At 50.7% G+C, this 12,584-nt stretch overlaps 1 protein-coding gene across 1 annotated transcript in view; it reads left to right on the top strand.

Moving 5' to 3' along the window:
* Positions 1-12,584, top strand: part of dctn1b (dynactin 1b) — a gene marked incomplete at its 3' end in the record, with an annotated part of 38,380 nt that overhangs the window by 2,587 nt on the left and 23,209 nt on the right. The window contains 1 exon segment of the mRNA XM_079752763.1: positions 11,549-11,866. Coding sequence (XP_079608889.1) covers positions 11,549-11,866 — 318 coding nt within the window.

The following is a 12,584-nucleotide window of genomic DNA, read 5'->3' as shown; positions in this document are numbered from 1 at the left end:
TGAGACATGAGAGGAAGACCGGCTTGGGTCCGTCCCTCCGTCCGTCCGTCTGTCCGTTCTCTGCAGTCCCCTACGTCCTGTCTGGTCCTGCTGATGATGCGTGTTCCTCTCCCCCAGCCAGGCCATCGAGGGAACACCATGGACCGGCTGCGGATCCGAGAGTACCTCAGCGAGGACTACCAGGCGGTGCGCCGGCTGTACGCCGCCGGCTTCAGCGAGAAGACCCACAGCCTGTTTGTCCACGTGCTGACCCGCACCTGGGTCCAGATGGCCCTGCTGGCCCCCCTCCTGGGGGTCCTGGTCCTCTCCGGGTCCGCCCTGGTGTCCCTGGCCGCCGCCGGCCTCCTGCTGTCCGGGACACGGCTCGCCGTGGGCCAGCTCCTGGACCGGGGGGTCCGGCTGGGCCTCCGAGAGGACCTACAGGACATTGGCGCCAGCTACATGACCCCGGGCCGCGTGGCCTGCTTCTGGGTGGCGGAGGACGGCCCGGGCGGCCCCCTGGTGGGCACCGTGGGGGTCCTGCCCTGCGTCACCCAGCCCGGGGCCTGGGAGCTGAAGAGGATCTCGGTGCGCCGGGACTGGCGCGGGCGGGGCGTGGCCCGGGCGCTTTGCGGTGAGGCGGTGGCGTTCGCAGCGCGCAGCGGCGTGCGCCGCGTGGTGCTCTACACCTCCATGCTGCAGGACGACGCCCAGCGGCTCTACCTGCGGCTGGGCTTCAGGAAGGTGGAGGAGTTCCTCTGGCCGTCGCTGGCGGCGCGGCTGGTCGGCTTCACCGTGTTTAAGTACGGCTACGACGTGCCTCCGCTCCGGGACGCTTGAACCGGTGTGTCTGCGTGCCGCCGGTTCGCGACGATCACCCCCACGTGTTGCAAAATTCCTCACAAAGTGTTACAAAAATCCTTACAAGGTGTTACAAAAATCTTCACAAAGTATTGCAACAATCATGATTATCTTTTGTGTGCGTTTTTATTGTGCCGCCTCTGACTGCAGTCACACATAATTGTTCTGTATTATCCAACATATTAGGGTCCCAGCTCTGGTTCTGGAGACTGTTATCCGCCCCCAGGGCATGAAATCGTATTCCTAGCTGGTCGTCCCATTAAAGCAGTAAGGCACTTCAATGGGCAACACGCACACACACGCACCCGCACACAGGACGCTTCCATTCCGAACAGGATGGATGTCGACCCACATAGCTGATCTGTCAGAGGACGAGGCTGAGCGGATAAGAGTTTAACAGCAGGTAAGACATGATGGGGCTCCACACTCGCGCCACGCGTCGGCGTGCTCAGGGGAAAGTAGACGTTAATTGCGGTCTGGTTTGGGAATCGCCGCCCTAAATGAAGCCACGGACGGGGCTTGTGTCAGAATGTGTGTGTATGTGTGCGTGATAGCTAGCTAACTAGCAGATCAGGATCAGGGAGTGCCCCTCTGACAGACCGCGGCAGGAGAAGCGCAAAATGTGCGGTTTATTAAATGCTCAAAATTGCGTAGCCATCGTGTCAACGCAAGCGAGTGCTGGTGGTTTGCATGGCCATGAAACGGGTGCATGTTAAGGGATATGGCGGAATGCATTTAGTATGTATCATTCGGGGGTCTCCATTACGCGTCCAATTGTGCCGTTATCAGCAGTTATGGTATCCACCCTCCTTCTGGTTATTCTATATGGGTAAATGCATCGCACATGCGGGAATCAGCCGTACAAATAATGTCGTTGATTGAACTCTTTCAACTTCTTGACTAATTTTCTCATTTGACTGAAAGACTGTACCAGCATGTTACCGGAGCCCGGTCAAGCAAGTGTTTTTCGGAGTGAACCTTTGGTTTATTTACACCAGGGGGCGCTAATCTGCCTATTATTATTTTTAATGAAGATTTCCTGAAAGAATCGCATGCTTTAACGCATCCACCTTGATGGCTTTTGGATGACCTGTCTTCCAACCGGACCAAGTCCCATGGTCCGGTGGTAGACCGGTCAATCACTCAGCAGGCAGGGCCGGCCTCAGACGCTCTTCTATTTTCGCAGTTGTGTCAGAATTTTTTTTTTACATAATGATTTAATTACGAGTTTTTTATTACTAATACTTTATTTTATTTTTTATGACAACTATTAAAAAAAAAAAAAAGCGATTGAACCATAAAACATTTCATTATGGACCAAAGCAACGACATTGGAATTTTAGCGTTGTTATGCATATTTATTTGAAAGTAAACTATTATTAATGTTAGGCCTACCTTGGACGCTAGATCTGAAAGTCATGCTTTAATGAGCCATCCGCACGCAATCGTTTCTATTTTCGGCCTACAGCTATAACAGCTAAACGCATCAGACACCTAATCCATAATTTATACTTACATTACGTAAGCAATGTCTCGTCCCAAGAAGCACACACAAACACACACGGGCGACGCGATGGTGAGTAGGCTTCTTACTGCTGTTTTGGGTCCTGTTGGCCGAAGAGTGTGGTTGTTGTGTGGTTTGGTAGCCTAGACTTGCTGTGGTTGTTTTATGCAAAGTGCGTTTCAGCAGCGGCGCCTAATTCTCTGGCGAGAGCCCCCTCCCTCCCTCTCTGCTCATTGAAATAAAGGGGTGCTAGACAGACTCCATTGTGCTGAGTTTAGTATTACAGCAGTTGCGGATCTGACGATTCAGCCGACTGGAACATAGAGTTCAAACTCTGACTTTTCCTGATGGGAAGGACAGATTGTAGGATGTTGTTATTAGCTTGCCTCTATAGATTCGACCTTTCATTTATCTTGAAACAAAAATGAACACCACATTTTACTTTAACTAACAGTTACAAGATGCTTTGGTCCAAACAGACCCACAGTGAATTCAGATCCATGTAATTGAGGAGCAGGTAGGGGTTAAATTGTACAGACAGGTCAAGGAGAAGGTAGGGTCTAGACAGCACAGATCCATGTCATTAAGGAGCAGGTAGGGGTTAGATAGTACAGAAACAGGTCATTAAGGAGCAGGTAGGGGTTAGATAGTACAGAAACAGGTCATTAAGGAGCAAGTAGGGGTTAGATAGTACAGAAACAGGTCATTAAGGAGCAGGTAGGGGTTAGACAGTACAGAGACAGGTCATTAAGGAGAAGGGAGGGGTTAGACAGTAGAGAGACAGGTCATTAAGGAGCAGGTAGGGGTTAGACAGTACAGAGACAGGTCATTAAGGAGCAGGTAGGGGTTAGACAGTACAGAGACAGGTCACTAAGGAGCAGGTAGGGGTTAGACAGTACGGAGACAGGTCATTAAGGAGCAGGGAGGGGTTAGACAGTACAGAGACAGGTCATTAAGGAGCAGGTAGGGGTTAGACAGTACAGAGACAGGTCCTTAAAGAGCAGGTAGGGGTTAGACAATACAGAGACAGGTCATTGAGGCGCAGGTGGGGGTTAGACAGTACAGAGACAGGTCATTAAGGAGCAGGTAGGGGTTAGACAGTACAGAGACGGGTCATTAAGGAGCAGGTAGGGGTTAGACAGTACAGAGACAGGTCATTAAGGAGCAGGTAGGGGTTAGACAGTACAGAGACGGGTCATTAAGGAGCAGGTAGGGGTTAGACAGTACAGAGACGGGTCATTAAGGAGCAGGTAGGGGTTAGACAGTACAGAGACGGGTCATTAAGGAGCAGGTAGGGGTCAGGGGGTATCTTGTCCTAGGGGGCCTACAGGTAGACTGGTCTTTGGGCTGGGACCCGTTCAGGGTGCGCCCCCGACACCTGAAGGTGCCGGCTGTCCCGGGGGGTCCTGGTGGAGCCATCCAGACGGGCCGGAGCCAGATGGGCCAGAGCAGACCCTCCCCAGGGGGTAGTAAACACTAACGACCGTCCCCCCCTCTCTCTCTGTCTGTTACCGTCCTCCACGCCGCTCAAAAGCTTTTAAATGGCCGCCCTGTGGCATCTGCCTCCTCTGCAGAATCACAGATGGGCTCAATGAGGGGGGGGGGGGCCGATGAAAGAACACTAATCCTGACACACGCACGTGCACGCAGACACATACACACACACACACAGACCGGTCCCGGCGCCATCAACGCTGCGCTCAGCGCTGTGAGAGGACTGTCTAGCCCGGAGGAGGTCTGGCCCGGTGTTTCACGACCCACTACGTACTCCTCGTCCCCGTGTAGTCGTTAAGGAGAGGCTCTCAGCCGAGGCCGCTGCGCGATGTCGTCGAGGAGCAGGTCATCAGAGCACCTGGCTCTTGGGGGGGCCCGCGGGTCGAGGTTGGGGCATGAACCCAGAGCCCCCCTGCTGGGAGGTTAACGCCACAGCCACTGCTGGGCCGTGTGACGGGTGTACGGGGGTCACACGGAGGACTGTGTGCGGACCGTGAGGAGGTGTAAAGGAGGAAGAGGAAGAGTCGGGGCCGGGGTCTGGATCCAGCGGGTTTCCTCCAGGTCTCTCTGCGTGTGTGTCGACGTCCCAGACTGGGACCGGCCCGGGGGGAGGAACGCATTGATCTGATCGGGATTGTGTTCCTGCAGCGGTTTCGATTTTGCCGATCGGTCTGTGAAAGGGCCCGCCTCCTGAGGCGCCGTCCTCGTCGCTGTGGTAGCGAGGGGTGTAACCAAACGGCTGCCTGGTGTCATTATCAGCGCTCTGTCTCGTCACAAGCGGTGTGCATGAGAACGCAGAAACAAAAACACTTTGGTGAGCGGGCGGGCTCTAGGACCCAGCGGTGGATCGAGGGCTCCCCTCCCCTCCGCTCTGCCCTGCAGAAGGGATGAGGACAGTAGCGCAGTGCTACCACTCGGCTCACACACACGCACACACACACACACCGGCCCTCAACCCTCGGTCGCGTCCCTCTTCCTCCTCCTCCTCCTCCTCCTCCTCCTCCTCCTCCTCTTCCCCTCCTTCCCTCCCGCGGTTAGCCGTCCGCCCCGGTCTGTTCCTCCCCCTCACCGGGAGACCAGGAGGGAGGACCACCTCTGGACGGACCACCACCTGGGACCCTGTAGACCACCACCAGGGACTCTGTGGACCACCACCACCACCTGGGACTCTGTGGACCACCACCAGGGACTCTGTGGACCACCACCACCTGGGACCCTGTAGACCACCACCTGGGACTCTGTGGACCACCACCACCATCTGGGACTCTGTGGACCACCAACACCCCCTGGGACCCTGTAGACCACCACCTGGGACTCTGTGGACCACCACCCGGGACCCTGTAGACAAACGGGGGACCTGACCCGGGGTTTCCAAAGCGTTCTTGGGGGGCGCGCGAACTGACAGGAGATGGAGTGACAGTGGGTTGAGCCATTAGGCGGAAACCTTCCGGAAGCATCCTTAACCCCTCCACCACCTCCAATTCCAGCACCGCCTCTCGCCCCCTTTCCTGAAAACACGCTCGTCGTCGCGTGCGCACGCCGCGCCGCCCGCCGCCCAGACCTCCACAGACCCCCGGTCCCCGGCGCGCTCTGTCCCCAGCGAGGGGTGCCTGTCTGGCAGCCGCTGAGCCGGCGACATGTCCCACAGCCGGAGGAATGCGTACACCCGGGTGAGTGTCGGCAAGCCCCCCTTCACTCCACACACACACACATACACATGCTCTGTGTGTGTGTGTGTGTGTGTGTGTGTGTGTGTGCGGTCACTCCCGGACGGATCAATGAACAGGTTAGATGGTGTTTAGGGAGGGCTGTGGTTGTTGTGGATGGGGGCTGCTGTCGGACTTCTGGTCAGACAGCTGTCTGTCCTCTCTGTGCGACAGACGGTAGTCTGTGGTCTGACCTGAGCAGCGGTTGGTCCTCTCTGTTGGACATACAGCCGTCTGTCCTCTCTGCTGGTCAGACAGACAGCAGCGTGTCCTCTCTGTAATCAGAGCAGACGTCACTAATCAGTTATGTGGTGTGCTCCTCTGGTTCATCCTGTCGGCTGCTGGCTCTTTGTTCAGCTGATGCAGGCGATCTGGCTCTGTGAGTTTGTGGACGTAGTTGGGTTTAGGGGTGTGTGTGTGTGTGTGTGGGGTGATTCCGTTGACCAACTCTTAATTCTGTTTTATACATTTGATTGCATATCTAGAGGCTCTGTGGAGCAGAACGTAAACCTGGTACACAATACCCGTCTAGCAGTGCAGCCAGGTGAGGAATGACAATCACAGACGAATGACATCACTGGGTCTGCGTGTGATGTCAGAGGAGTGACATCACAGATGAATGACATCACTGGGTCTGTGTTTGATGTCAGAGGAGTGACATCACAGGGTCAGTGTGTGATGTCAGAGGAGTGACATCACAGGGTCTGTGAGTGATGTCAGAGGAGGGACATCACTGGGTCTGTGTGTGATGTCAGAGGAGTGACATCACAGACAAATTACATCACTTGGTCTGTGTTTGATGTCAGAGGAGTGACATCACAGGGTCAGTGTGTGATGTCAGAGGAGTGACATCACAGGGTCTGTGAGTGATGTCAGAGGAAGGATATTGCAGGTTTCGTGTCACCTGGAAGAATCCCACCACAGAGGAGTGACATCACTGACGTCGTCTGGAGGGCCTTCAAGAGCACATCGTCACAGCACTTCCTGTCCTGCTGGGTCTCCACTTCCTGTCCTGCTTGGCCTCCACTTCCTGTTCTGCTGGGTCTCCACTTCCTGTCCTGCTGCGTCTCCACTTCCTGTCCTGTGTGGTTCTTGCGTGGTTCTGTCACTGGGCTCCTCTCCCTGTGTTTTGGTTCAGCTCGTATCCTGGAGTAGAATGGCACTCAATAATTTACCACATCCCCCTACTGTAGTACAGTACACACACACAAAAACACACACACACACACACACACACACGTCATGCACACACACACACACACACATCACGTACACAGAAACACACACACACACACACACACACACACACAAACACACACACACACACACACACACGCAGGGCTAATCAGCTCGGATGTGGGCATTGAGCATTCAAATCAAGACTTGACCCGTGTGATCCAGTCATATCTAAGACCTATATCTGGGCTTGTGTGTTGAAATCCCAGGTTCAAACCTGTTCGTTGTTTTGAAAGACATGAATTGAATTTGTCGGTTGACTATAAACTGCAGGGACTCTCAGGGATGTATTGAATAGTAAACTCTGCAGCTCTACTCTCAGCCCTGACATCCTGAATGGAGTGATTCATTGCGCTGCGTTAAATACACATTAATCCTCTGCTTTGTGGACAGTGTCGTACGCTGAGACTTTGTATCACCAGAGTCGCTTACCAACCGTTGGGTCCTCCTACTGGTTAACATGGAGGGAACGCGTCGTTACTTCTGCTGGCTGGCTGTCTGTCTGTCTGTGTCTTTGTATTTTCTTGATGAGATACTGGAGTCAATTAAACTCCTTCAGAATTTGGTCAAACATTGTGAAATCAGTGCTCAACCGGCTAGTCTTCTAACCGGCTACTGTTCTAACCGGCTAGTGTTCTAACCGACTAGTGTTCTAACCGGCTGGTGTTCTAACCGGCTGGTGTTCTAACCGGCTGGTGTTCTAACCGACTAGTGTTCTAACCGGCTAGTGTTCTAACCGGCTGGTGTTCTAACCGGCTGGTGTTCTAACAGGCTGGTGTTCTAACCGGCTTGTGTTCTAACCGACTAGTGTTCTAACCGGCTAGTCTTGTAACCTGCTAGTCTTGTAACCGGCTAGTGTTCTAACAGGCTAGTGTTCTAACCGGCTAGTGTTCTAACCGGCTAGTCTTGTAACCGGCTAGTGTTCTAACAGGCTAGTGTTCTAACCGGATAGTGTTCTAACAGGCTGGTGTTCTAACCGGCTAGTGTTCTAACTGACTAGTGTTCTAACCGGCTGGTGTTCTAACAGGCTAGTGTTCTAACTAACCAGTGTTCTAACTGACTACTGCTCTAACCGGCAACTAGTCTTGTAACCGGCTAGTGTTCTAACCGGCTAGTCTTGTAACCGGCTAGTGTTCTAACCGGCTAGTCTTGTAACCGGCTAGTGTTCTAACCGGCTAGTGTTCTAACCGGCTAGTGTTCTAACCGGCTAGTGTCCTAACAGGCTGGTGTTCTGACGACTGTATACGTCTCGAGGCAACCACAGGGTTGATCCCCGACGTGGTCCTGTGCTACGCGTCATCCCCAACCACAAACCACGGTCTCTCTTCACTCTCCTGTCCATTGAGTCGCACAATAATAACACGTGTGCAAAAAATCAAAGTGCAACCGAAATCCAAATTCTCTCCGGACGTATTTCCCCCAGAGGCCCGGAGGGAGGCGGACCAGTCACTCACTGTGCAGACCCCGCTGCGTGTGCACTGCAGTGGGCTGTGCAGTGAGCTGCATGGAGCCTGCGTTGCGCCGCTCCATGCAGGGCTCCAGCAGCAGGCTAAAGCCCTAAGCACCCACACAGCCACTGGGCTTAGCGACCTGTACCCACGCTAAGAGGCTGGCCTCTTAGCGTGGGTCCAAATGCCAGGGGGGATTTACGTTGGGCCGTGCTGACGGCAGGGGGAAGGAGCCACCCTCAATATGCCGTCACCTTCACCTCCACGGGGCGTCTCCAAGCTGTGAGGGTTTACTCTGTTGTGATTGGCTGAGGGAGACACCAGTGGGCTCGGTCACTGATGATTGCCTTGCGTCTTTACCATTTAACCACGCATTTATTTAATGTCATATTTGGGTGACTTCAAAAGCTGCCATGGCTAACTGACGACAAATCGTACATTTCCCCCCAAATAATAATTTCAGAGTTCGTAGCTTGTTCTCATATTTTTCTGCTTGTCACTAGGATTATAATTCTATCCAGAATGTCCCGACATCACTCTTCCTTAGTCTCTGATATCCATATTTGTTTTCGGGTTGTTTGAAGGGCCTGTCAGAATCACTCTGTGTTTGTTTGTGTGTCTATCTGCCTGTATCTTTCCTTCTCTGCTTGTCTCTCTGTCTGTCTGTCTGTCTGTCTGTCTGTCTGTCTGTCTGTCTGTCACAGAGAGACAGGTCATCTGTTCCGCTGAGTCACCTCACATTCTAGGTCACACACACACACACACACACGCGCACACACACACACACACACACACACACACACACACACACACACACACACACACACACACACACACACACACACACACGCATGCGCACACGCACACACACACACACACACACACACACACACACACACACACACACACACAGACACACAATGACTTGATTATAAAACATCACTGCTGGAACATGTCACATTCACTCTATTATTCACTCTCTCTCTCACTTATTTACTCTATTATTAAGTCTCTCTCCTTCCTCTCTCTATCTCCCCCCATTTCTCTCCCATCTCTCCCACTCTCAATGATGGTCTCCCTCTCTCTCTCTCTCCCCTCTCTATGTCTCTCTCCCATCTCTCAGGTAATTCAAACCGAACTGTGCCTCTCATCTCACATGTTATAAATCCCACAGTTATGCTATATAAGCCGTCAAATTAGCCAGCTAGCTCTGGCTGCCTGCTGGAGCCCGAGATGCTAAGTTAGCGTGGATGCTAGAGTGCCAATGCCTGTGTTTCTGCGCAATGTCAGCAGCACTACAAAGTATTACCCGGTTTTACATGGCTGTTGGCCAATAGCCTAGCATAATCGTTGGCATCTGAGTACCACTCTGTGTATTCCTGGCGTTCATTTGCAGCAGATCTGTGTGTTGTAGATTGTTTGTAAACAGCTCCTGTCAGAGGATATAACGGTAGTATTCTCGACAGTTTATACTATAGTGATGTGCGGAGTATCTAACAGTAGTATTCTCAGTATGATACTACAGTACATACAGTATATACTACAGTTATGTGTATAAAGTTAGTAGCCAACAGTAATATTCTCAGTATAATACTACAGTACATACAGTGTATACTACAGTTATGTGTATAGAGTGAGTATCTAGAAGTGGTATTCTCAGTATAATACTATAGTATAAACTGTTTATACTATAGTAATATGCAGAGTATTTAACAGTAGTATTCTCAATTTTAATACTGCAGTATATGCTACAGTTATATGTATAAAGTGAGTATCTAATAGTAGCATTCTCAGTATAAAACTACAGTATATACTATAGTAATATGCAGAGTATCTAACAGTGATATTCTCAGTATAATTCTACAGTGCATACAGTATATACTACAGTTATATGTATAGATTGAGTATCTAATGGTGGTATTCTCAGTATAATACTACCGTTCATACAGTATATACTACAGTTATGTGTATAGAGTGAGTATCTAACGGTGGTATTCTCAGTATAATACTACAGACCATACAGTATATACTACAGTTATATGTATAGATTGAGTATCTAACGGTGGTATTCTCAGTATAATACTACCGTTTATGCAGTATATACTACAGTCTGTTATATACTACATGTGTACAGAGTGAGTATCTAATAGTAGCTTTCTCAGTATAATACTATAGTACATGCTACAGTCCTGTGTATAGAGTGAGTATATAACGGTTGTATTCTCAGTATACAGTGTGTACTACAGTGTGCTGTGTACTACACGTGTACAGAGCGCGTACCTTAAGGTGGTATTCTCAGTATACAGTGTGTACTACAGTGTGCTGTGCACTACACGTGTACAGAGTGAGTACCTTAAGGTGGTATTCTCAGTATACAGTGTGTACTACAGTGTGCTGTGCACTACACGTGTGCAGAGTGAGTACCTTAAGGTGGTTTTCTCAGTATACAGTGTGTACTACAGTGTGCTGTGTACTACACGTGTACAGAGCGCGTACCTTAAGGTGGTATTCTCAGTATACAGTGTGTACTACAGTGTGCTGTGCACTACACGTGTGCAGAGCGAGTACCTTAAGGTGGTATTCTCAGTATACAGTGTGTACTACAGTGTGCTGTGTACTACACGTGTACAGAGCACGTACCTTAAGGTGGTATTCTCAGTATACAGTGTGTACTACAGTGTGCTGTGTACTACACGTGTACAGAGCGCGTACCTTAAGGTGGTATTCTCAGTATACAGTGTGTACTACAGTGTGCTGTGCACTACACGTGTACAGAGTGAGTACCTTAAGGTGGTATTCTCAGTATACAGTGTGTACTACAGTGTGCTGTGCACTACACGTGTACAGAGTGAGTACCTTAAGGTGGTATTCTCAGTATACAGTGTGTACTACAGTGTGCTGTGCACTACACGTGTACAGAGTGAGTACCTTAAGGTGGTATTCTCAGTATACAGTGTGTACTACAGTGTGCTGTATACTACACGTGTGCAGAGTGAGTACCTTAAGGTGGTATTCTCAGTATACAGTGTGTACCACAGTGTGCTGTGTACTACACGTGTACAGAGCGCGTACCTTAAGGTGGTATTCTCAGTATACAGTGTGTACTACAGTGTGCTGTGCACTACATGTGTACAGAGCGAGTACCTTAAGGTGGTATTCTCAGTATACAGTGTGTACTACAGTGTGCTGTGCACTACACGTGTACAGAGCGAGTACCTTAAGGTGGTATTCTCAGTATACAGTGTGTACTACAGTGTGCTGTGCACTACACGTGTGCAGAGTGAGTACCTTAAGGTGGTGCTTGTTGCTCCGCCCTCTAGACCACCAGCAGCGGCAGCGGCAGGATGAGCTCTGACGCGGGCGGCCGGCCAGCCCGCGTGGGGTCGGTGGTGGAGGTGATCGGCAAGGGGCAGCGTGGCACGGTGGCCTACATCGGCACCACCCTGTTCGCCTCGGGGAAGTGGGTGGGGGTGGTCCTGGACGAGGCCAAGGGCAAGAACGACGGCACCGTGCAGAGCAAGCGCTACTTCACCTGCACCGAGAACCACGGCATCTTCGTCAGGCAGTCCCAGGTAACCACGGTAACCCCGGTAACCGCGGTAACCCCGCAAAGGGGGGCTCCCTCTGGGGGGTGGGGGGTCTTTGTCAGGTAACCCCGCAGGGGGGCTCTGTTGTTGTTGTTGTTGTTGTTGTTGTGGTGTGTTTTTTTGTGACGGGGGGGGGATGGATATGAAGTTGTTGTTGTCTTGTGTTGCTATGTAATAAATGGAGGTCTGTTGTTGTTGTTGTTGTGGTGTGGTGGTGTTGTGTTGTTTGGTATTGAATGGAGGTCTTTTGTTGTTGTTGTTGTTGTTGTTGTTGTTGTGTTGTGAATTTAGGTATTGGATGAAGGTCTTTTGTTGTTGTTGTTGTGGTGTGTTGTTGTTGTGGTGTGTTTTTTTTGTGATGGTGTTGTTGTTGTGTGTGTGTTGTGTTGTGTTGTTATGTATTGTATGGAGGTATGCTTTTGTTGTTGTTGTTGGTGGGGTGTGTTTTGATGTGCTGGTGGTGATGGTCATGTCGTTGCTGTGTGTGTGTTGTGTTGTATGTCGGTCTATTGTTGTGGTGTGTTGCATAGTACGGGGGTATGTTGTTGTGTTGTGTTATGTATTGAATGGAGGTCTGTTGTTGTTGTGATTGTTGTATTTTAATGACCAACATGTTATTCAGTTGTGTTGTCAAACAGTCAAATTCAGTCTGAGTGTTTGGATTATGTTAAAAGAGAGAAAATATTGATATCCCAAACCTGAGTGAAATGACATAATCTGACGACGTAACCTTGGCGTTCTATTGATAGATTGAATTTATTTACATATG

Source organism: Pollachius pollachius (genome assembly GCF_949987615.1).
Source record: "Pollachius pollachius genome assembly, chromosome: 15".
NCBI lineage: Eukaryota > Metazoa > Chordata > Actinopteri > Gadiformes > Gadidae > Pollachius > Pollachius pollachius.
The sequence above is the reverse complement of the archived record's forward strand: the minus strand, read 5'-3'. Positions and strand labels throughout refer to the sequence as shown.